Source organism: Hermetia illucens, chromosome 1 (genome assembly GCF_905115235.1).
Source record: "Hermetia illucens chromosome 1, iHerIll2.2.curated.20191125, whole genome shotgun sequence".
NCBI classification, from domain to species: Eukaryota; Metazoa; Arthropoda; class Insecta; order Diptera; family Stratiomyidae; genus Hermetia; species Hermetia illucens.
Genome location: NC_051849.1, coordinates 86,211,577 through 86,238,707, shown reverse-complemented (window position 1 = coordinate 86,238,707; position 27,131 = coordinate 86,211,577). Strand labels below are relative to the sequence as shown.

Sequence of the window (27,131 nt, the reverse complement as noted above, 5' to 3'; positions counted from 1 at the left end):
TATCTGTGTGCTCCCAACTGTCGGAAAGATAATAGTTAAAATCATCCTGGAACACATCAAGGAACATATCGAATGCTTGTTAGATAGAGAGTACGTTCGTTTCTGCTCCGGATCCTCCTGTAATGACTTCATTGACCCGCTACGGATTATTTTGGAACAGAGCGCATAATTTAGAACTTCGGTGCACTCGCTCTTCATGAATTTCGAGAAAGCTATCCATTGCGTTAACAGGGAGTTAATCTGGAGTACTCTATGTAGGAAGGGTATTCCGGAGAAGTTAATAGCTATTATCAGAGCAACATATGCCGCCAGGGTTGCATCCTGTCACCGATATTATTTCTTCTTCTTATCGATGACGTTTTTCATGATACCTTGTCCGGAGGACGTGGAGGAATTCGATGAACGATCACATCTTTCCTCAAGCAGCGCAACTACGCTGACGACATCCGACAATACCCTATAAGAGGCAAAGTGGTCAGCATTGCGCTTGCCCGTGGTTATTACCCTGATTTCACTCAGGTATTCATTCACAGCTGAGTCGACTGCTATCCGACGACCAAATCGCGATACAAATCCCACTGCTACCAGTGAAATTTAAACCGCTACCTTCCGTATGACAGCCTTGTGCTCTAACCACTTAGCTATCCGGATCTATTCGTTTTATACCGGCTGCAATCTTTTCGATGAGGTTCTCTAGGCTTAGGTAGGCAATGCTGTACACGATGGTAACTGATTGATATTTGAGACGTGTTATAATGTAGAACCATACGTTTGTCATAAGGTATGTACATTTTATTAATGGCTCATCTTCATGATCTGCTTTGCAATGAGGCTAGCAAGTACGCGCCGACTAGAATTTCGGTGATGCTGCCCTTGTGTACCGACGAATCTGATTATTTGACAGTTCGCCATTTCTGTGTTGATTATAATTGACAGATAATAACAAGTCGGGAAAGCGGAAGCTGGACGCTTGAAATATGAAAGGTTTTTGTGTATTTCTTTTTTAAAGACATTTGAGTGTGAATTTGTCCCATTAGTAACGTAACACGTAATTCTGAAACCAAAAAAAGAATTATATATATTATTAATAAGTGTTTCATTGGCAAGTGTTCAGATTTTTATTATTTTAAAATTTGTCAGAAATATGTATCATTTTACAAAAAAGTTGTAATTTGCCTTTAGAGGCTGTTAAAATGAAGTAAATAAAAATTTTCAAAAACCGGCTGGGAAAGTCATAGCGAGATGTTCCCCAAACAACTGAAAAAAAATGATGGAATTCGATAAATATTCCTGGTAGTCCTCCAATATTGAAAAACGTCAACTTTCGGGAAAACGCGTTTAAATATAATCCACAATATCCTAGCACAATGGACAAAAGTTCTTCGTCGAAGATCATTACTGCTAAGTGGGCAGTAATGGCAAGGATCCATTTGCCCGGGTGCAAAAGTTTTGGATCCAAATATAGGTTTTGAGGGATTCGTTACTGTTTTGAGTGGGTACACCCAAGTATCTTTCTAGGAAACTATCACGAGGCAGATTTTCGTATATCGGTCTCATCCCCCCTATAATCTGGATTTTGTTTTTCCAATTCCTGGCAAGTACACGGTGAAAGTACACTCATGCTTGCGCTGTATAACATTCAAAAGAAGCGAGATATCAGATATTCCTAGGAGGAAGTCTTGGAGCTTTTTTCAATTAAATTAACAGATTGTTGCAATATACTATTGTAATTAACTTCTTTTAAGCATACGTATTTTGAATTCCAGGTGTCATATAGCGCCATCATTTAAACTTTGTCATTTCTGAGAATAATGGACCTAACTATGTTGAACTTAAGTTCTCTTAAAGTTTCTCCCACTGTTTGAGAATGTACCAAGTGAAGTATCATCATCATCAACTGCGCAACAACCGGTATCCGGTCTAGGCCTGCCTTAATAAGGAACGCCAGACATCCCGGTTTTGCGCCGAGGTCCACCAATTCGATATCCCTAAAAGCTGTCTGGCGTCCTGACCTAGTAAAGTATGTTAAAATTTATTCGACTTTATCTCAGTGCTTTGTGTTTCGCTCAATCTTTTGCTCTCGGCTCCGGATGGTAGAATCCTAATGAAAGTACGGTTATGTTGATTTGAAATTTTGAATTGTGCAGTCATCATACGTTATTCGCAATTAATAATGGAATATTTAGTAACTTTGCCATTAAAAGAAGGACGAAGACGCTACAGTTTCGTACCAGGGCAGAGGCAACTCATCAGACGCTGCCCTACCTCTGCCCTGGGAGCAGCGTGATCGAAGCGGCTCGCAGATGTTATAAGATCCCGTTTATAATTCGCAAAACACGACAAGGGTGCTAATTATCATATATTCAACGTAAATCCGCCCGCAGTTCGAAGCAAAGCTTGGCCGGAGCTAGACAATTTTTGTTTGAGGATTGCGGAGTCCTAAGTCCACATCCACTTGATACCGGACCGGACCAAATGGAGAGCAACTTGTCCCCACTCTTTATGGTCCACGGACTCCTTTTTTTGGATTTAACACCCAAAGTTCAAAAGTTAAAAGGGGGACAAAGACCGCTACTATTTCCTACCAGGACAGAGGGAACCCAGCAGAATCTGTCTCATAGGTGGTATAGGAGGAGTCTGTGGACCATAAATCATTAGGGGAGACGAAATGTGGTCTAGACATTAAGAAGATAGAATCATAAAAGTGTTGAGTAACAATATTTTTTTGTCGGGCACTGTATATATATTAACGATACAATGCCACAACGACCTGCGGCAATATATTGCATAATATCCACAAAGGAGCAGCGCTTTATCATTGTACACTCTCTTGTCACTTTGTACGAATGTTACTGATTTTGAAAATCTCCTGCTCGCATCTTCTGCCTCAGTGAATATCTTTCACTTCTGCGCTACTCTGTTGTGTAACCAAAAATGTTTGTTATAATAATTGCATTATATTTGGCTAACTTGCGTTTAAATTTCTAAATCCCCTGCTACATATGTATATACTCTTCGAAATGATGGTTGCTTTTCAATATAACGATCCTTCAAAGCCCTAACCCGTAACATTCAACTTGTTTAGCAAATAAGTATATACTTATGTACATACACATGTTCCAAATTAATTTTCCCTATATTGGCGAGTTCACCACTAAACAGAAAAATTGAAAGCTATGCACCCCTCTGCCTTTGCACAAAGCCCACTCAACTATTTCCCAAAAATAAGAAACCATTTGATTCCCTCTCATCAAATCATCGAAATTAAAAAAGCAACCCTCTTTGGCAGGAGCATTCAACGCTCCTCCTATCCTGAATTTACTTAGCTAAAGGAAAACTCATTTCGAGTGCCTTTTCAATATGATATCCTTTTGTTGCTTTTGAAATCCATTTCATAAAACATCGTATTTTGTGGACTATTGTAAACACACGTGGCCTTTTCACAGAATCAATTACAGCCCCATACTGTGTTTACTCAAGGAAGTTATAACGTACACTCTTCATTGCAAGGATATAGGCTCAATGCTGTACAATACCCCGGAAAATGCATAATACTTGTTCATATAAGACCACAGAATAGGTAGAGTTGTGATTTTAAGTCCTTGCCTTCTCTACAGCCAATAAACATATTTTTGAAAAATTCTCCAACGTCATTTCTTTGGGTATTTTAAATGCATATGTATGGATTGGGTATTGCGTATTACTTTTTGAATTTACTTCTAAATTGAAAGTCACACTTTTCGTTCAAGAGGCAGCTGTATGGTATGCAGTTCTTATACTCTGAACGAAATTTTATGTATAATATTCAATAACATTAGAAACTTTCTTTGTTTAAAATCGGTTCACTGTCTGTCTGTCTGTTTGTCTGTCCTGCGGCATGTTCCGACCAGGTGTAGTTACCCCACTATGGGCTAATGAATGACCAGTTTGTGGGGCATTTTTTCGTGTGTTTTGAACAGGCGTTTTCGGGAGTGATGTACTCTTTCTCCAGGCTACTTTTAGTATTCGATGCAATGGTGGCCAAGTAATCCACCACTGAGGCACTGCAGTCGAGGGATATCGATCAGCCCACTCCCAAAAGCCGCCGGTACTGGGTTTCCGAAGCCTTGCACCGTAACTTTATTCTCCTTCTGCTCCTCCATGTTTGGTTTCAATTCTGGGCATCCTTCCCATAGCCAATTTTTATCCACAGGCGGGCGTTTACTTCCCACCTACCCGACCTGCGCATAAGTATGCCCATACACGCATACCTCCAAATGCTTATATGAGCATATTCCTACCCATCCGCTGAGCATTCCCTTATCCGCACGAAGGGACGCGCCTGATGGGAGATTTGGCAACTCCGCACAGGTGTCTGTCTGTCTGTCCGTCACACGCATTTTTCTCAGAGGCGGTTGTAGCGATTGACACCAAATTTGGTAGAAAGGTGGAAACTATGGACGCTCACGCATATAGTAGTTACATCTTTTTTACATCGAATTTACATGCAAAAGGGGGGTGTAATTTTTTTTATCAAATATGGTCATGTGGAGTATGGAATTAAAGATTTCGGTTAGTACTTTTCGATGCCGGTAGTTTTGACATTTGTTGGAAAGGTGGGGAGTGCGGGGGTTGAAGGTGATCATTTCTTTGAGGAACCCATTCTCAGAAACTACCCAACCGAAAAATCTGAAAAAATCAAGAGGCTGCCACTATATGGTGCCTAGGCTCCGAAATACTCTCCTTACCGACACCTGTTCAAATAAAGTTAATGATAGTACATTAGTATAATTGTTAGTAATTGACAGGAAAACCCCCCTTCAATTCACCCTAGAATCACGAAGCAGCAATATAAGCTACAGCATAGAGCATGATCCCGCCAAATTTGGTGAAAATCGCACTATTACTAACAAAGTTATACTAGGTCAAAGCTGTCAGTTCTGTGCAAATTCAACACTTTGAATGTCAATATCACTTGAAAGTGGATATTTTCACATAATATATGCTCAAATCTCTTTATAAAAGAAATACACAAAACCTTTCATACCTGAAGCGTCTAGCTTCTGGTTTCCCGACTTGTTTAATTTTCTACTATAGCCAAAGTATCAACTCCACATTATTATTTTTCATGGCTTTCATATTTCAGCAATATTTATAAAATCATTGGCAATATCATCTCATCAATTCTCTATTGTAGAACCATGACCATCTCTATTACATTATCAATAAATTCCTTGTTGTTATCACCAATTATTGTTTATCAAGGCCCACTATTTTGTGCCACGTAGCTCCGTGGCGAACCATTCGTCGGCCATCGTGGAATAGTGGCATGACCTGTACACTGTCACTTCCGCCTCTTTATTACTACTTCCACGGGTATTTGGTCCGTACGCCCAAGAAGATTTCCATTTGCTATTGTCTCAGATCAAAGTTCCATGATGACACGACCTAGACACGAGTTGACTGACTTTTGACTAACAGTAGCGGCCACTTTCCATATGCCGCTCTCATATAGTAGAGTGAGAAGATAGTCTCAGCTTGATGTTGTTGTCCGATTTTTCGACCGATCAGCGAAAGCGGATTTAACGTTGTGAAAGCGACGTCAAATTCAACAACCTTTCTCAAATATATTATACAAATAATTCATCGCTTTCGATATTCTGTTCATTAATGCATGAAAATTGCGATAACCAGTCTGATTGAATTTTCGGTAGTTATCTTCACACGCTTTACAATGATCCTAAGGATGTGGATATGGCTTGTAGAGGAGGATCCAGAACGGAATCCAGCATGGTCTCTATCTACACTGCTTTCGGGGTGTTCTTTGATGTGACTTTCTTTATGACAACAGGAAGCTCACAAATACATCTACCATTGTCGCATTAAAGAATATGGAATCTTACCGAACATCACCTTCACCCAGCTACTGGGAAAGATCTTAGAGTCGCGGGATCCGCTTTCTGTTAAGTTTGGCGGTTCTACTTCGCTTGAACACATAACGTATGTTATGGTGTCTTTCCATACCATCCACGGAGGAACTTCACTAGTAGCACACCATTGAAAATCGTAGCTAAATGCTCCTTTCATTTCTCCAGCTCACCGTGGATGAGAAGCCTACTGTTAACGTCCTTAGCAAGACCATACAGTTCTTTCGTGATACAGTATGTCTTAGCAAAATCTTCATTATTTACGGCATTTTCTGCTTTCCTGACCAAAGCAATGATACAATTTCTTTCCTTGCGTCCTTCTTGTACGTGGGGATGGTAACAGAGCTCCATTACAAACTCTGGAAAAGAGTACAAGAGGAACAGGAACGTATTTTGTCAGTGTATATTTCCAAATTATATATTTCAATTACAAACTTCGTAAAACTGTCAAAAAGAGACAAAAAAGATTGGACAAAATACTTGGTTTCACGAACTTTTTGCCTGGTGAAAAAATGAGTCAATGATATTTGATGTTTAAATGTATGTATTTTTTCAGTAGTTTATAAAATTATTAATTTTGCTTTCATTTTAAGGTTTTGTGTAAAACAAAACCTTATTAAAATTCATTCATTCATTGTCTGCCTGTTTGTCTGTCTATCAGAGGGAACTATTACTGAATTCAGCGGCTGTCTACTGTTTGGTAGGTGGGCAGTTCAAAGGTGCTAAAGGACGGCCGGATGAATAGGATCTCCTATGGGGCACTAGGGTAGTGGTAGCCGAAAAGCTGGTGATTGTCACGATTGTCTTCCGTAAACGCGAGCCGGTGCCTGAATTTGGGGCAAATACCTGAACAAAAATATGGATGAAAGAAACGAAATACCATTAATATTGAAGAATAAAGAGAATATTGACGACATTCTTGTTGATTATGGGACAATCGGATCAGATACTGCAACGAGTGATAAGGAGGAGGTAACAAATCCGGATCCCTTTAAACGAAGCAGTAAAATGCTAGGCTCTTATCCTAGGTCCTTGAAGACGGAAGGACGACGATAGTGTCAAAAGCTGTATCGGACAGTGCCAAAAAAAGCATACCAACAACGAGAGGATTGATGCACGAAAAATTGCCTGAAGGAGATGGGTAATACCCTGAACACGTTTTGCGAATTCGTCGGGCCAAAGCATAATGTTCACTGCTATATTAAGGTTATTCGAAACCTTAAAGATACCGAAGAGACCGCGGGCGCATTAAGTTCGACAAACTAATGCACGACGAATACAGGACACTAACAATGGTGATTTCATTGCGGCAAGTACCTATTGCTACCAAAAGGATGAAACGAGCCACTCGACCAAATCTAAAGTGGATAGTTATAGAGGGCGTAAAAAGGAGCAGAGAAGGGATGGAGGATGCTGGTGTAAAGCTTCCAGCACCAAGCCGGAGGTCCAAAGAATCTCTAACGGAGGCAGTGCAACGTTTGGACTCAAAGTCGGGTTTACAAATGAAATCCCGGAATATAGGAGCAAATTTTTGGACAACCATGTAGCCAAAGAAGCAAGTAAATCGAAAGAATCCCCGTCCGGATACGATTGCTATGGAAAGTAGAAGTGACCTGTCTAATGCTGAAATTCTGCGGCAAGTCTAAGGAGATCCGACGCTAAGTGGCCTGGGAGACAATACCAAACGGATCAGAAGACCACAGAAAGGAGAATTGTTCCTGAAGCTTCGGAAGATGCAGGACGCTCAACTTCAAGAACTCGGTTTGTGGATCCTTCGGTGAGAAGGTAAAGGTGAAATAATTAACCCATGAGGTAACTGTAGATTGCAGGGACCTCGACGAGATCACGACAAAGAGGACATATAGAGAGAACTGATGCGGCAATTTCAAATTCCAGACGCTAACTTCGACGCAACAAAGAACTTGTGGAAAGCATACGGTGGGACGCAAACGGCAATCATCAGCTTGATAGCTGTTTAGGCAAACAAGTTGCTGGAAGCTGGCAAAGTCAAGATCGGATGGGCTGTCTGTAGCATTCGGGAGAAAATATCTTCTGTTATGTGTTTTAAATATTTGGTGTACGGTTATATGGCCATCTTGCACAAGCAAGCACGATAGAATTGTCCGATTCAGGCGGTGTGGCGAAAGAAGACATCTGGCACGAAATTGTGAGAAAGACCCTGAATGCATGATATGTAAATATGACGATTTTAATGATAAGGGCGACGCCGCAGGAAGCGGAAAATGTTCGCTGTCTAGGAAGGATCCAAAAATAGAGAGTAAATGGGGTTTATTCAAAAAAAAAATCTCAACCATTGTGGGTTAGCCCAAGAGCTCGTTATGAGCTTGTCGATCATTAGCGAATCATAGAAAAAGATAATGAGGTATGGGCCCTCGACAAAAGTGGAAACGGACAACGGGACGATACCTGCCACCTGGTAATGGGTTCGGACAAGTTAAAACTAACGGTATTCATGTCTATAAGGGCAACATGCGTGGAAAATGAGCGAATGTTACATGAACTGGTATTAGACGCAAGTGTACGATCCCCCATTGACATCATGGGAAACTTGAACGGATGGTCTACCGAGTGGGGAAGGAAAGCTCGAGATACAAAACTATCGGAGAGAGCTGTGATAGGCGATCTGTGAAGTAAACGGAACTCCTTTAAAGAACTCGGCTATTGCGGTCAAAAAAGAGCATCCCCCAAACGATATCTCAACTATAACAGGGGGTAAGCTTACCATTGCCTGCGAAAAGGTAGAGGCACCCGGGCTGGACGGAATACCGAGCGTGGCTTTGAAGGCGACGATAAAAGCTGGACCGGACTGGTTCATTTCCACTTTAAGACTTGTAGCACTGATGAAGGAGCAAGAGGATCCCAAAGTATCGGTATTTACAAGATTAATAAATAGTACTAGTGAAAAAAAGCAAGTCTTAATGTTCAGGCATATAGGAAAAAGTTATTAGTAAGCGTATTCTGAACAACATTAGACGAAGCAGCTTTCGTAGTCGCAGGAATGGTGTCCATTGATATTTTGGCTGAGGAGATGCGAAAATTATATAACTGGACAGCATGCAGTGACTATAATGCCGGATATCGACGACGGGAAGAGAGAACAAGCACAACCAGGACGGACATGTTGATTCCAAATATCCCACTTTAGATTATGGGCACCCATGGAGATATCCACTATCTCTTGACTCAGTTTCTGGCGGGGGATGGTGGATACCGTAGATATTTACATAGTGTTGGACATGACGATTCTCTTTTCTGTCCTAAATATGTAAACGAAAACGAGAAGCCTAAGCACGTACTCTTCGTGTGTCCGAGATTTGCAAATGAGAGGGAACAGCTTGAACTTCTCTTGACGAGACTCTTACAACTGGAGACGATCATTTCGCAAATGTTCGAATCCTAAGAAGTGTGGGATGCAGTTTGTGGCACCATAAGCTGTAGCCAGGAGGAGCTTAGGACGTTAGAGCACTTACCAAAAAGCGGCAGTGAGGGAAGAATTCTCACAGTAGAAGTAAGCCGGTAGAACTTTAGCCCGCCCCACGATGTAATGTCTCTAGATATTTTCGTTGGGCACGGCGGATGAGGAGAGGTGGTTTTAGTGGGTTAAAATCCCAGACTGTGATTTTCGATGCTTTCTACCCCTATATCTGGGAGAATTCGTTCTACTGCCTCGTAGAAGATATCCTTCTCCGACTCCGCAGTCTTCTCTATAGGGGCGTGAACGGATTATATTTCTAAATTTGCCTCGCAAACGCAGAAAGCATAGTCGTTCCCTTATATATTCAAAGCCGATAACAGCAGGATTAATTTTTTGGCTGGCTAAGAAACCTGCTCCAAGCTCATGGTTTACTGGATGGCCACTACAATATTGGTGTAGTGACTCTTCTCCAGGAAACCGGTCCAATGCATCTCCTGCAACGCTGTTATATCAGCCCTATATTGGGACAAGGTATCGGTTAACTGCTTGGCAGCTCCATCTCTGTACAGGAAGCGCTCGTTCCATGAGAAGATGCGCAAATCGTTATTCCCTTATCGTTGCCGGGTTTGCCGTTGTATAGTCAATCCCGTCCGAGGCTCCTTTTGTGGCTTCGTAGCAAGTTGTGTTCCGTTGAAAGTTGTCAGCCCTACCCAACCCCCAACCTGGAGGAGCAGTTGGTACAATTTGTTCCCTTTATAGGCGCAGAAAACTCGCCTTCATCCTTCTCCGTTTACAGCTTTTCGTTAAGAAGAAGCTCACTTCGGTCACCACGTAGAGGTAGAGATAGAGTTTGGTGGTAGAGCTGTTGGTGTTGGTTCAGCAGGCGTTTCCCGAGTTTTATGTTCCATCCACGTTTCGCCCTGGGACCTATACTACCCTTTGACCATTGAAATACATTGATTTCGATAATTCACCATCTACTGGGAACAGTTCGAAAACTTTTTGCAAGACTCGACAGCAGAGTTATGATGAGAGCACCCGTCTTGGCTATGACAAATCGAGGGCTATTTGCATACTTATTGCTGCCGCGAAGATACACGTTAACTAAAATCATCCTAGAACGCGTGAAGAAACAGCCCAAAAGTGACTACAATCATGGTATCTTTTGGGCTCTACTCGAGTTATGGACCTTGGCAAAATGGCTATATATCCATAAATATACAGTAGAAGTGGAAGCAAACTTGGTTGGACTGAATAGAAACACCGACAAAGCCGAGGTTCTTAGTCTAATTGATCATCCCACAACTATTTGCATACGGCGTGGTACAATTTATGGTAGATTTAGGAAGCGTTACTGCAACTAATAGCTAACAAAATTAAATACGCTTTCGCCGGTGTGTCCAATATCTGGAAATGTAACTAACTCAGCAACATCAAGTTGAGCTTGTTCTGCGCCAATGTTTTTTCTATGCTATTGAAGTGATCACCACTGTTTCTCGAAAACCCTAAGCCTTCATGAAACCATATCTGCGTCGTGTTATCGAGGTCTTCTGGGCTGAGATAATAACAAAAGAAAAACTTTTCCGCCGTACGTGTGAGATATCCTTGAACATGTTGCTGAGAATGGGAAAGTAGCAGTGGGTAAATAACACATTAGGACTGGTTGACAATTCCGTTAAAGGTTACGCCATGCGATGTAATGGCTGAATGGTGGAGGAAAGTGCAAACTTCTCGGAAAATCGTTGGAGAAGTTTATCGCAACTGTATATATAATTTTCAAACACTAGACCTGAGAAATAAACACCCCAAGGCCCCCCATCATTTCATTCGAGCACTGGTAAGGTAACTGCACGTTTGGTCATATCGATCGTACCTTTCCCAGTTCGGACAAAGGTGTTGGTCTGTTCGCCGTAACGTTCTCAACAGTTGCAGTACTTAAAGTCCATTTCTTAGTATTATCCGGAAGTATGGGTATTTTAGGTTTCCCATAAACTTACATGGAGGCAAATGGCAGTAGCCCTGTTGACTTGAAGATTCTCAAGCAGCTGCTATCTAACGTGAGTTAATACTTGTCCGTTGTGGTTGACGCAAGCCAACTTCAAATAGTTTTCTTATCACCACAATCAACTGTTAATTAATTACAAGCTCTAGCAAAACCTTTATGTGGAATGTCTTGCCGGCGAAATAAAGGGTAGAAGTTCAGAAAATAAATACCAATAACGTCTACCAAAAGTTACTGCATTATTGAAATCCGCTAACTAGTTAGTAGTTTAGTAAGTTTTAGAAACACATAATTCGTGTGAATTTATGACAAAGTTTCATGCCAGTGGAAAAATACTATAGCCGTCATGAAATCGGTGATCCGAGTTCCGGCATTTCGGGGATGCACTGTAAGTTTATTGTTGGTGAACTATTATAGAAAATGTAAAGCCTATGAAACTGGAGTACATAAGAAAAAATTAAAATGAAAATACACTGTTGACGATATCTAGTAGCCACTGCAAATGTAAGTTTTCCCTTACATGTCTAGATACTTCTTTTATGCTTAGTTTTTAAATTCCTACCGAGATATTTATGAAAATTAAATTGCACAACTAATCATAGTTGCACTTCCAACATGGAAATCCATTACTTTGAAACGCCAGAATGTGACATATCACCGTGAAGCAGGTTAAAAAAAATGTTCACATGGATTCTCGATTTCATGCATAACTGAAGGAAGGTTACAAAATTGACTATATAGGAGAACTACAATACCCTCCCCACTGGGAATTACCAACTTCCTGCCTCTAGCTAATCTGAGAAAGCTGAATTGGAAACTGAACATATAAAATAACACCCCTTTGTTGCCCATATGCTGCACACATACGTATGCGCATTAAATATTAAAACGAAAATCAAAGTGCAAATTAGAAGCATTCCCCTGATAAATGTGAATATTGCTTGTAAATTGCAACTAAGGTGCTTATTACCACAAAATGAGTAGTCGATTTCACAATTTCGCTGAGTAATATCTGAAACTGCAATCAGCATCTAATAGTCTTGAATATTATAGTAGTTTCTGTAATTGGAACGTCAGCATAATGGGGGTTCATACTTGGCGGAGATCATTTTCAGACCCTCATAAAGAGTGAAATTTCTACAATTTAGGAATATTGTAAATTATGTACACTGGTATGTAAGAATTGCTTGAGATAAAACTTCCGAAAATTCTAAGTTTTTATTTTATAAACGGATTTTCATCATATTCTATTGCTTCACCTTTTCTTCAGATTTTTTGTTTTCTTTTGTAAACCTTTTAATAGGTTAATAGGTGCGTACTACAAAGTTTGAGTCGTAATGGGTTCGTCAGGTAACAAAGATGAGTCAGCTTCCTACTTAACTAGCTCATAGTATGAAGGGTAATTTTTTTGTATTTTCTTGTTAGTAATGTCGGAAATCAAATTTTACAATGCCAGACAATTACCATAGTGGCAACCTCTCGCCAGACACCCCCAATGGTTGAATTTCGTATATTTTACTCGTGTAACTATACGAATATGTTTCCTCTGCAGCCAGACACTTTGCGCCGGGGTGGTTTTTCCTTGGCCAAGGTCTATGACTCGATGAAAGAGCAAACAGATGTAATCAGCATAGACGAGAGGTTTGAGGAAAGGAGTAATTGTCCATTGAACTCATCCACGTCGTCCGAATACCCAACATGAAGAACGTCAGCGATAACAAGAAGAAATAATATCAGTGTCAACCCTGGCAGACTCCGCTTTGAACCTAAAAATCCTTCGAGATTTTGCCTCGGTGTAGCACGTGACATTTTGCGCTAGCTTATGTCGCTCTGATAATGGCTGCTAGTTTCTCTGGAATGCCCCTCCTACCTAGAGCGCCTCAGATACACTCCCTGTTCACGCTATCGAAAGCTTTCTCGAAATCGATGAAGAGCAGGTGCAGCGTAAATCTAAATTCTGCGCACTGTTTCAAAATGATCCGAATGATATTGATGTAGTTAATGGAGGAGGATCCAGAGCGGCAACCAGCCTGCTCTCTGTCGATCAAGCTTTCGAGATGTTACTTTATGCACTCCAGAATTATTTTAGCTGTTATCTTTGAGACGGTAGGGAGCAACCAGATACCTCTCCAATTGTTCCCTTCTTTGGAATCTTGACGATCATTCCCTTCTTCCACTCTCTGGTAGAATTCTCGGATTCCCAAGATTTCTGTACAAATGGAAGTAGAAGATTTGCAGTAATTGCAGGTGCAATGATAAGTAACTTTGCGGGGAGACCGTCAAACCCTGGAGTAATAGTCCGTACCCGCATGTTATGGTGACTAGCCATTTCATCCATAAGATGAAGAACTTCACCGGATGTGATACTGTTAAGAACCATGGTGAAGTGTTCTTTCCTCTTCTTCAGTTGTTCATCATCGTGGATGAGAATTCGACTTCACAGGACGATCGAAACATTTGTAATTTCTTTCGTGATGCGGTACACATTTCAGAAATCGTTGCGATCTGCGGCATCCTCCGCTTTCCTGTCCAGCGCAATAACAAATTCTCTTTTGTCACGGCATACACAAGGCTAAACTTCCCGGGATTTCGCTCGATATAGGAGTTCGAGGGCACCACGCCCGCCTTCACTCGCAGTGGTCAGTAGTGCCTTCAACCCCCTCCGTTCATCGATTAGTTCAAGCGATTCCGCAGTTAGCCAGATCATATGATGCCCCTTCGGAATAACAACAGCGCCTACAATCGTGTGAAAATTAACACTGAAAGCATCCACATCACAGCTCTCCGTAACACCTGGAGATGAAGCATTGATAAATGATCTTCACAATCACCTGGAGAACGCAATCATTGATACTCCCACAAAGATATTGGCCCCATTTGTAAAACAAGTCGGAACGACTGATTCAACGATGAATGTTAGCTAGCAACGGAACGGAAGATTGCCGCATACCGAGTAATGTTGAGGTCTCAAAGAACATGGGCACGCGCAGATACTTACCTTTAACTCCGGCGAACGGAGAAGCAACTTCACAGATGAAAAAAGGATGCCTGCGAGAACCAACAGGTTTGTGAACTCGAAAAGTACACGAAGCAACGCCACCAGGCGCGCAAATTTTACCAACAAGTCCTGCCGAGACAAAGAGGTAAATCTGATCTCCGACCGAATATTGGAGCGATGGGTTGAGTATTTTGAAAAACTGCTCAACAACAAGAAGATCGGCTAGTTGGAGGTCCCGCCAACAGAAGACGACGGACAAATACTGCCATCACAAAGCATGGAAGAAACAGTCCGTGCAATTCATCGGCTTAAAAATCATAAGTCGCCAGTAGCTGCGGGGCCCGTGAACCAAATAACGTGAAAGTAAGTTGCCCTCCATTTGATTCGATCGAATATCAACTTGATGTGGGCTTAGGATCCCTCATTATCCTAAACAATAATCTAGCACTAGCCTAGCTTAGGCTCAAACTATTGGCTGTTTAACTTGGATATAATTCGCACCCTTGATGTGTTTTTGCAAATATGTAAAGGAGCGCATTGTACCTGTCATGCTGCTCCCAGGGCAGAGGTGAGGCAGTGTCTGATGGGTTGGTTCTGCCCTGGACGAAACCGTTAGTCCCTATTTTTAAATGCTTGGGTACTATGCTCCAAACGAGGGGTCAGTGGCCCAAATAACGTGAGAGTAAGTTGCTCTCCATTTGGTCCGGTCCAACATCAAGTGGATGTGGACTTATTTTTCCTTATTATCATAAACAATAAAATTGGCAGGTTTTAGCCGCATTGTAAAGGAAAATCCTGCAAAGAATTTCTGGCTCGACAACTACCCAATATCTTGAAGAGTGGTAGAGCGCTTCATTTCAAAACTGTAACAGTCCACTAGGAGGGAATATGTTCAGCATTACGCCTGCCCAGAATTAAAACACCGATTTGAATCAGGTACTAATTCACGGTTACGTCGGCTAGTATTCGACACCCAGTTACAATACAAACCCCTCTGCCAACAGCGAAACTTGAATTGCCACCTTCGACAGCTTAGTGCTTTAACCGCTGAGTCATTCGAGCACGACACGAAGTCAACACAGTAGAATCCCGATAATTTGTCATGTCAAGGGACTGACGATTTGGTACAAAATATCAGGATTACCAATTATCGAAAATGCAAAATGAAGAAAATCAATTCTGGGGCCAGCAAATTTGTACGAATTACCCGAAAAAACGAATAATCACTGTACGAATTATCGGGATTCAACTGTATAAAGAAAAAAATTAAGAAGGATGTTAAGATCACTAGGCTGTGTATCGTGTGATATCTTATCTGTAATGATGAAGATAACTCAGTTCCAAAAGTTTGCCAGGGCTATATATTTATATTAAAGGAAAGGAAGACGTGGTGTACCCTGCCACAGGGATCGAATTGATAAACCTCAGCCAGAACCGGGATATTTATAGTTTCTTCTTTACTAACAATTCAGTTTTTTCTCAAGCATTTCCATACATTCTTCAATATATGATGCGGCGGCAATATTGATAGGAGAATAAACGAGTTATTACCGAACATATTTATCGTTCCTAACATGACATCAGAAGCTGGTACATATTTTTAAAGAAATCATTCTTGAAAGTTTTTCTTCGGTGACAGAGGAGATAATATAGTAATAATAAACGACGTTTGCTGTTAAACAACTTTAATGTTAATGTTCTGTAACTATGAGACCGTCTCTGATTTAGCTGATCTTTCATCTCGTTGTAATATAAATTAAATGATTTTTACTTGTTTGTGAAGGAGGACCTTCTAAAATCCTGTCAACGCTACAACATCAAATTTTAAAAGTAATATAACAGAAAAGTAATAAATATCGGAAATTCAGCTGAAACAACAAATTTATCAACTATAAATCGAAAAATGTATTAACTAATGGGTATTTACTCACAATCTCCCAGCTTTTCAAAGCGGCCAACAAATTTGACGTGGCCAGCAATGGAGTTGTCATCTTTATGTGTCACCAACAAACTGCCACTTTCGACTTCTGATGTCATTGCCCACAGTTAACCAACCAAGTTCTTTATAGGGAATTGTATCAGACCAGTGTACCCCGATGACAAGTCGTAGACAAGTGTTGACGGAAGCTTGGAAGGTTTGAGTAACATGGTTGCCTCTTACCATGCGCTACTGCTATATTGCAACATAAAAAGCACATTAGAACAGAGCTGTCAACCTGAGATAGCTGCATTTCTAGATTCCACTGTTGACGCGTCTAACGAAATCAGTTCAGGGCCGCAACAGGGACAACACTTCCTAGATGTATAAATTGAACAAAACCTTCAATATTCCGCCCATTATTGCAAATACGAGGAGTACCAGGATGACCAGTCAGACTAAGAATCTTGGTTTTGTTGGTGTTTAAACTCAGTCCAACTGTACTTGCCTTTCTTTCCAAATCCAGAAACATTTGGTCAAGGTCCACGATTCGGAGGCAGATCATTGAAGTCCTTGAAGTCCTCCGGACAAAATAATATGCAGAGTATCTCCGATAACAAGAAGTCTTCGACCAACGTAAATAATGGTGACCGTTTTGTCGCTGATATTATTATTCCTTTCTAAACCGCATTGAAACAATAGGTGAAACAAAGTACTATACGGAACCCCAAGAAATGTATAACAAATTATTAAGAAAATAGCATTAGTTAACAGACATGGCGTCATTCTTTTTCACGACAACGCCAAGCCACCAGTGTAGAGACTGTATCAATTGGGCTATGAGAATCTATCCTACCCACCATATTCACCAGACCTGTCTCCTGATTATCATTTCTTTTAAATAAATTAGTTAATTTTTGTTTGTCAAATAACGTAATCTCTTCCAGACAAGTGTCTATTCTTTGTCATGGATCTTCCGCTCAATTCCTCTCACCACCTTGAGGAAGGACGTCCCAGTGGCAATTAATTTAGGATCAATTAGTGAACTGATCTTTCTGGCTGACTGCTCCAAGCTGGCTATTGTATCTTCAGAATAAACACGAAAATGATTAGGTTAGATTGACACGGCTAGCTTAGTTTGGATAATCGAAAGTTACCCCTCGAAAAGACAATGATGAGCCGAAGGAGTACATTTTCACCACTGGAGTTGTTCAAGGCCCCACGCCCTGTCTGGGTTTATATGCCGGAAAAAACAACGGTAATTTGTTTTGTAGAAGAGGTGGCGTCGGTTTTAGTCAACAGCGCGCTGAAACCGTAGAAACTGTAAGGACATGCAAAGTTCTTCCCTTTTGGATATTTTCCCATATTCTGAATCGATGCTTGTTCTATTTTCATTTAAGCAACAAAAATATATCCAATATATTGGTCACATCCTTCCCCCATGGAATCTATCAACGCAATGTGTGGATTAGGAGGAGATTTATTGGTTATTTACAATGCTTCAGTCTAACGCACATTACGTAATCAATTTGAACGGTTCGTGACTGTGACCACGCAATAAAACACAAAAGGTCTCAGACATTAGAACCTTTAATGGAAAACAATTTGATATACGAGTCTTGAGAAACGATTTCATTGAACTCCTGCACAAATATCCTCTCAACGTAGTTATTGACTGGGTTTGCCGTAATGCATCCCGGTAAAGGGATATGGTCCGGAACGTGCAATAATGGGGAAAGCAAGAATGCAATTAGGGTACTTTTATTTTCCATTAGTCACTGTCGCAGGTGATTTATAGCCTTATAAATGGATATGGTCAAACGTACTTCCGTATTTGGTATTTGACCGAAGGAAATAGAGGCATATTGTTTTATCACGTAATGGTACGTGAGCCGAGCATATTGTCAGGGATCTAATGACCTTCGAAATACATATTGTTAGAAATCAGGTTTTGCACGCCTTCATAATGATAAAATAATATTGATACGAAGCAAGGAGATAGGCAATTAGGATAAATCCAAAGATATTTTGCTCAGCATCAAATTCAGGAATGTATGTAATTGCAAATTAACATTAAATTAAGTTGTAGCAGTCCTTACAGCATGGGAACTGAAGTTGTGTTTTTGTGGCATTTAAAAGCAGTATTGATTGTTAGATGTGAAACATAACAATTGAAAGTATGAAATTCATGCATTTAATTTTTGGTATAAATCTAAGTAAATTGCGATATATGAATCTTATTTATCTATATAACTTCTTACTAGAAATTATCCGAAAGTCATATTAAAATGCTAAATATTCTGTTTCTATATGACCACTATCCCTAAATAGCTGTTACAAAAATTGTTTCAAATTGGGAGAAAAGTAATACAGTATTCATACAGGGTGCGGCGGCATAACTTCCTTTTTTCAAAACTCAATAAAAACTATTGTATGCATCGGAAAATATTTATTTATTTTTTATAATGTAGGTACATGTCTAAAGTTTTTATTTACATTGTTTTGAAGATCAAATCTGTTAGGTGACGTCCCCCATTCTCCATACATTGCGTAAACCGATTTCTGGCGTTTGTCATGACTCTTGTTAGCATAGCAGGTGTTATGTTGACAATTTCTTCTTGGATGTTGGTCTTCAAATCTTGTAGGGTTCTTGGACGGTTCACATAAACACGGGATTTCAAAAAACCCCATAGAAAAAAATCACAAGGGGACAGATCGGGAGAGCGTGCCGGTCATTCCAAATCGCCTCTAATTTTGATAAGGCGCTCTGGAAAGTGTTCCCTCAAAACATCCATCGATGCTCTTGAAGTGTGTGCTGTTGCACTGTTTTGTTGGAACCAAGTGTCCCCCAAATCCAAATTTTCTAGCCGTGGAAAAAAAAAATTCTGTAGCATGTTTACATACCGGTCCGAATTCACTGTCATTGGAACCTCATTTTCCTCAAAAAACCAGGGACCAATAATTCCAGCTGAGGAAATTGCACACCACACTGTAACTTTGGGTGAATGCAAAGGCTTTTGATGCAATTCTCGAGGGTTGGTGTCAGCCCAGTAGCACATGTTTTGTTTGTTAGCCGACCCACATAAATGAAAATGGGCTTCATCGCTAAAAAAACAATAGCACCCTCGGGAACGACATCAAGAAGAAGCTCACACACGTTCATCCGAGAATTGAAGTCACGTTCTGAAAGTTCCTGCACTATCGCCATCTTATAGGGATGAAAATGAAGATCATCACGAATAATTCTTCTCAGAGAACGATCGGATAGTCCAAGGGCAGATGCATGTTTGCGCGCAGAACGCCGTGGCGATCGCAACATAGACGCTCTCACTGCTTCAATGTTCTCAGGTGATCTAACGGGCCGAGGGACTCCAGTTCTTCCTTTTGTCGCACTTGCAGTTTGTCTGAATGTAGTGACCCATGTAACAATTGATTTGCGGTCTGGGACGGGAGCCAACGGAGCTAAATTAAAGCGATTCCGAAATGCACGCTGTGTTGCAATAACCGAACATCCGCTTGAAAAGTAAACCTCAACGGCAAAGGCACGCTCCTCACTATTCCGACGCATGATGGCGACTGAACCGCGTCGGGACAAAACTTTACAGTATCCCCTCTTGAACGAAACCACTAGCGCTCCGCTATAACATCAACTAACTGAGTGGCACCCATTTTAAAAAAGGAAGTTATGCTGCCGCACCTTGTATAAAACTTTCATAAGAACACATTATTGAATTTAACCTGTGCACCACTAAAGTTAATAACAAACAAGGATCTGTTTAGGAGATCACACTGATAGAATTCCGCATTGTCAATTCGTGACATTACCAAAAAAAATAAATTTTGTTTATAAAAAGAGGTAGAATATTGTTTAGTGCGATGGCGCTTGATGTGGGAATATTTTTCACTTTGGAAGGGGACAGAAAAATAGTTCAAGTGTTCTCGAATTTATCCTCGAATTTGCCTTATAGTGATTTTGTTGAGTAAGCTAAGTATTACAATTTGTTTCAGTAGGAAATTCCTAGATCTCGCCTTAGCGGCTCTCTATTTACCCGTGAAAAGCTTCAGCATTAAAAAAGAAAATTTCCTGACAATCCATAATGTAAGCGCAAAACAAAATCGGTTTACTATCTGTCCGTCATACGTATTTTTCTCGGAAACGGTTATAGGGATTGACACCAAATTTGCTGGGAGAGTGGAAACTATGAACGCTCATGCTTGCAGAGAGTTATATCATTCTATGTCTAATTTAAGGAGGGTCCCCATACATACAAATGGGGGTGTAAATTTTCTTTTCACCAAATATACTCATGTGGGTTATCAACTGAAAGGTCTCGTTTAGTACTTTCCGAAGCCAGTCTTAATTTTGACATTTGTTGGGAAGGTGGGGAGTACGGGGGGTCGAAAGTAACCATTTCTTCCGCGAACCCATTCTCGGAAACTACCCAAACCAAAAATCTGAAAAAATCAAGAGGCTGCCACTATATGATGTCTAGGCTCTAAAATACTCTCCATACCGATATCTGTTCAAATAAAATTAATAATAATCTATTACTATTATTTTTAGTAATTGACTGCAAAACCTCCCTTAAGTTCAATCCAGAATCATGCAACAACATACGTCATAATATAGAGCATGATCCTACTAAGTTTGGTGGAAATTGCACTATTACTACAAAAGTTATAATAGGTCAAAATTGTCGCATCTGTGCAAGTTCAACACTTCGAATGTCAGTATCAAGCGAAATTGGATATTCTCACAAACCATACGCATATATAACGTGCTAAGTACTAATGGGACAAATGTCCGCTCAAATGTTATTATAAAAGGAATACACAAAACCTTTCACATCTGAGGCGTCCAGCTCCGGTTCCCTAACTTGTTGGAAGTCAATTAGATTTGCGTCCATATTTTGTTCATGAAGATTCGCTTAGATGTAGCGCTTACGAAACTAGATAGGGATAAACTTTCGAGCCTTTATCTCTGACCCTTGCACTGGGAAAATTGGGAGGACATGAATGAATACAGAGACATATTGTATAAAGCCCCCAGCGATATGTTCGATATACATATATTTATTTTTATTTATTTTCTGATAAGCCAGCAAACACGCTTTGAGAATCTATTGGAACACTAAAGAGGTGTAATGCCGTGTATGGTTTTGAAGTCATCGTTTCCTCTCAAGTAAGTTGTTTTGCTATTGTACTTCTTGGGAATTTTGATCAAAATATTGAATTTAGAAAATCCGTAGAGTGACAGATAAAGAAATAAATCGAATAATTCTATTGGAACAGTAAATTTGTCTTTTCTGAAAGAAGACTAAGTACCATTTATATTTTCGGTCCAGTGTGACCAACGAAGAACTTTTGGAAGATTCCAAGAACAAAATTCTCCATAACAGTCGGTTCAAGAAAGTCGATAATTGATGACTAACTGCGCGGTTGCCGATTCACAATTAATTAAATAAAGTAATAACATCTTCTTCCTAGATAGTCTAGATATTATTATTAAACTGCCTTTCATTTTTTATGTAAAGTATATTCGAAACGGGGTATGAAGCCTATAATTCATGATAATTCGTTTATAAATTCACTTCAAGTCTGTCCCCTGTACACATTTATCACCATCAACGGCGCAACAACCGGCGTCCTTTCTAGGCCTGACTTAATAAGGAACTCCAGACATCCCGATTCTGCGCCGAGGTCCACCAATTCGTAATCCCTAAAAGCTGTCTGGCATCCTGACCTACGCCATCGCTCCCTCTTAGGCAGGGTCTGCCTCGTCTTCTTTTTCTACCATAGATATTGTCCTTATAGACTTTTTAGGCTGGATTATCCTCATCCATACAAATTAAGTGACACGCCCATCGTAACCTATTGAGCCGGATTTTATCCACAACCTCACGGTCATGGTATCGCTCATAGATTTCGTCGTTATGTAGGCTACGGAATCGTCCATCCTCATGTACGAGACCAAAAATTCTTCGGGGGATTCTTCTGTCGAACGCGGTGAAGCGTTCGCAATTTTTTTTGCTAAGCACGCAAGTCTCCGAGGAATACATGAGGACTGGCAAGATCATTGTCTTGTACAGTAAGAACTTTGACCCTATGTTGAGACGTTTCTTTGACCAGTGCGGGTGATGTTGTTGGTTGGTCGGTTTTTAGTGCTGACGTTGCCACCATATACTTTCTCTTGCTTTCATTGATGTACAGCCCAAGATCTCGCGCCAACTACCGCCTGCTCGATCTGGATGAAGGCAGTTTGTACGTCATGGGTCGTTCTACCCATGATGTCAATATCGTCAGCCTAGGTAAACTTAAAGAGGATCGTACCTCTTGCATTTACCTCAGCATCAGGGGTCACTTTCTCGAGGGCCAGGTTAAAGAGGACGCATGATAGGGCATCCCTTTGTCGTAGACCGTGTTGATGTCGAATGGTCCCGAGAGCGCTCCTGCTGCTTTTATCTGGCCTCGCACATTGGTCAAGGTCAGCCTAGTCAGTCTTATCAATTTCGTCGAGATACCGACTTTTCTCATGGCCGTGTACAGTTTTACCCTGCCTGTGATATCATGGTGCAACTGATGTCCATATTCCAACAGTTTTTCCATCAGTTGCCGCAAAGAGAAAATCTGATCTGTTGCTGATTTGTCTGAAGTGAAGCCTCTTTGGTATGGGCCAATGATGTTCTGGACCTATGAGGCTATCCGATCTAGCACGATAGCGGTGAATGTGTTATAGATGTTACTCAGCAACGTGATACCTCTATAATAGTTGCACCGCGTGATATCTCCCGTTTTATGTAGGGAGACAAATAATGCCTGGTTGCCTGTCGTCAGACATTGATTCGCTGTCCCGCACCTTCGACAACAGTCAACGGACGGGTTGGTGTAATTGGTCGCCTCCATATTTAACCAATTGGGCTGTAGTTCCATCGGCTCCTGGTGACTTATGATTTTTAAGCCGATGAACTGGAAATGGACTGTTTCTTTTATACTTGGTGGTGGCAACATTTGGCCGTCGACTTGAGTTGGCGGGACCTCCTGCTCGTCGATATTTTGATTGTTAAGCAGTTCATAAAAATATTCAACCCATTGCTCCAATTTGCTCATTCTGTCGGAAATCATATTTCCCTCTTTGTCTCGGCAGGATGAGCATCGAGGTGTATAAGCCTTCATTCTGCTAATTTGTTGGTAAAACTTGCTCACTTAGTGCGGTTGCCCCCTGTACTTTTCGAGTTCACAAGCCTGTGGGTTCACCCAGGCTTACTTTTTCCGTTTGTGAAGTCACTTCCCCGCTCGACAGAGTTCGTGATAAGTCTCTGAACGTGCCCGCGTCCTCCACCACCTCTACCGGAGGCTTTCATAGTTCACGTTAGGCAGGTTGGAATCTTCTTCGATCACTCCGTCTATAGTCAAATTAGTTCAATTTATTCGAAAGCCGTTGATTCTATTGTGATCGAATTTCGATACTCTGTTCATAAATACAAATAGGAAAGTTGCTCAGTTGTTCACCTCCTTTTCCTAACCCCAAGTCATTTAGACAAGATTCGTAACTCAGTGAGAGATAAAAACAGAGATGGTTTTAGGGAAAGTTGCGGCTATAATGTTTTTGTGATTTTTATCAGAATAACAAGTACCATAAACCAATCCGAATCAAACCTAGATAAAGGTAGAACGGAAAACACTGGACAATATAGTATGCATTCTAATCAACAAAGCAACTCAAACAGAGACCGAGGCAAACAATATTCAAGCAGACTCCAAATATTTCACCAAAGAAACTTTGATGAAGTTAGACGTGAGAGCGAGAAGTAGGGATACGGTGAAAATGATGATACAGTTAGGAGACAGAATGGGTAAATAGTTTTGATTACTTCGAGTCACTAATAATAAACAACGACCATCAAAAAAAGAAAATCCATAAGGGTGTCATACTTAGGATAAGATCTATAATCTCAGGTTGGACTGTGCAACGCACGGATAAGAATACCTCGGAAGTCCAAGGACAAAAGTCAGTATGTCGTGTTATTGGAAGAAAAAGATGATTATATATTGCAAAACTCATCATATTAGGTTCAAATCTTACAATCAAAATTCTGTCTGAATGTCACTTACCAAATAAGCATAGTATAGTGTCCCTTTCACTAGTATCTTGTTTACTTTCTAAGGATTTTCAGAGTGAAAAATGCAATGTCCTTTGTGAGGAAAAGTGGTCTCCAAAGTTAAATCGTCAATATCGAATATGTCATTGGAACCAAAATACGTTTACACACAGATTTCAAACAATTTACCACCAGATGTAACGAACAAACCTTCAAGCTTGATTGGATAGTATTAGTGAACAGCAACTGAAATCTGATTACCATTGATAAAGATATTCAAATATATGTATGTACAAATGTCTTGCATAGAAAATGACTTTTGAATTATCTACACAACCGTCTGTGATCTAGCCCGCATGTTCTCCTGAACATGTCGGTAGGGGCATTGAGGTTAACATTCTCCATGGAACCTTAAGCTCTCATAGTACATATGTATGTCCATTGTTGTAAGAATCTTTCTCACAAATAAAATCTCAATAGAAAATCAATGCTCAATCATAAATTCAATCTATATAATCACCACGAATTGAATTCAATTACAACCATTGTAATGCAACAAAAGCACTTTCAGCACATTTTTCACAGCTCGGAAAAATATGAGTTAAACAATATAATGGGGAATAATTTAAGATACATTAGTGGACTGTTAATAAGAACAATTTTTCACGCCGTAGTAATTCCAATGAAAATTTAAGTAGTTGAAGGAGGAAAAAATCTGGAAACCATTTGACGGCGAGTTCCAACATCAATCGTGTGCTTAAAAAATAACAGGAGTGGGATCGTGCATGCCTCAGTAGCTTTTCCAAGATTGAAGGCATCTCACGATGTCTTTAGAATGGACAGCTAATGATGTAACTGTTAATGACCGATTGTCAGTCTTTAAACGGTTACATGGGATTTATTAAGATTACTTCTTTGCCTTTTAAATTGCTTAGGAGTTTTCTTAATTTTCTTCTATTCAAATTTATTTAAATCCTCACATTTTAGGATTTATATTAATCTTCTCTTCTTCATCTATTATATAAAACTGAAAGTGGTTGGTTTATGTATCCGTTTGTGATCTATAGACTCTGAGACCATTCAGATGGTCGCCATAAAAATTGGTATCTATCTACATTTTTTAAGGGAGAAGGTTTATACGCACGAACTGCAGAGCGTCAACGTTTACAGCGTTCACCCGATCGCAATGAAAAGTGATGTATAGATGTATGTAATTTTCCATGCTAAATATCACCACTAAATGTTCACACGATTGCTATAGAAATCGGTATGCATACATATCTGGTTTTTAATGAAAAATATTTAGTATCCAGATTTTTGTAAATTGCCACTTGATGACGCTTTAAGGGGGTCATCCCGAGTGTGGAATCCGCGGTTTCCTTTTTGTTTTTTGTTTGACATCAATTGTATCTATATAGAGTGTAGAATATATGGATAAAATGATTTTTTGATATTCGGAGTCTTTCGGAAATTATAGTGTTAAACACGCGATAAGTCACATGCCAGATTTATGTTGATTGCCGTAATAAAGCTGGTATTTACCGGTCCGAAGGACGTCGAATAACTTCGCTACAAGAATTAAAGCCAAGGCTGTACATGTGTTTCTTCAAGAAACCTAAGGTTGATGGATTACATATAGCAGATTAACGGTCAGTTTAGGTTTTATGGCTAAAAATCCCATTCTACTTTTTAAATGCGTTTTTCTCGAAACTGCGTGTTGAAAATCGACTGTTGCCATAGCCTAAAATCTATCAAACGAAATTCTTTGAAATTTTCACGACTTATTCAGAACATATGTACGGTCCGCAAATTAGGATAATTGCAATTCATTGAGTAGTTTTTTTTTATTCATTAAAAATAAATAAAAATGAAAAAACACCAAAATTCACAAAAAAAGTTTAACATTACAAAAATTTAGCTTTTAATATTTTTTAATAATCCTAGTTTGCGGACTGTAGTTAAGTGCAGATTAAAATGCCGTTTACTTTTATTCTTTAAGATGATCACAGTGCCCTCTAGCGTGGCAGCAGAAAAACATCTTATTTTGGAGATGAGTGTATAAATTGTTCTATATTTCAATAACGAACTATGCTATCTGCCTGAAAAAATTATTACGCATGTTCAAGATACTAGTAAATTCGTGGTGAAAAATTCGTATTTGTATCTTTATTCAGTTCTTCACAAAAAATTTCTAAAAAAAACGAAAAAACGGCCTTCACACGGGATGATCCCCTTAACAACTTCCAACTAGTCGTCGTGACAAATAATGGATGTGATTGGTAAAACATTAAGTTATCAAAGTTATTGAAAATTCCACCCAAAAAGTTGAATATTGGAAGATCAAGCAGGTATGCACGGCAATTGCCAGCCAGTAGAGCTGCTGAAATATCTGAAGAACCAGGCTCAGGACCGGAAATAGAACGAATCGGTTACTCTACTTTAAGAGCTGAAACATGACCTGATCGAAGCTCCTGAAACATCGGAAAAGCGAAATGCATGATTTGACAACATGCAAGTTTGAGCTTCGACTTCGAGGGCTGCCGAAAGATTTCAATAACATGTACAAATTATCTTCGAGCAAAAATTGAGAATCGAGACCAATAAAGCAGCATTCAAGTACAATGAAGATTACCATTACAAAATGCATCGAAATGTCCTGATTGTGCTTGTATCGTCACGCTATGAAGTTTCAGTAAGAAATGCCTGACATATGCTGTTCAACTGGCCGAGTCAATTTGCCACTGCCGAATAAACTGCTGTGGTCAAAGGGTA

At 40.1% G+C, this 27,131-nt stretch overlaps 1 protein-coding gene across 1 annotated transcript; it reads right to left on the bottom strand.

Annotated features, from left to right (window-relative positions):
• Positions 1 to 1,126: 1,126 nt before the first annotated feature.
• On the bottom strand, positions 1,127 to 6,306 carry LOC119654158. The gene is made up of 2 exons (XM_038059358.1): positions 5,883 to 6,306; positions 1,127 to 1,257 (listed from the first exon to the last, which is right to left on the bottom strand). The coding sequence occupies exons 1-2, from the start codon at positions 6,064 to 6,066 to the stop codon at positions 1,127 to 1,129; spliced, it is 315 nt and encodes a 104-aa protein (XP_037915286.1). The 5' UTR covers positions 6,067 to 6,306.
• Positions 6,307 to 27,131: the final 20,825 nt, after the last annotated feature.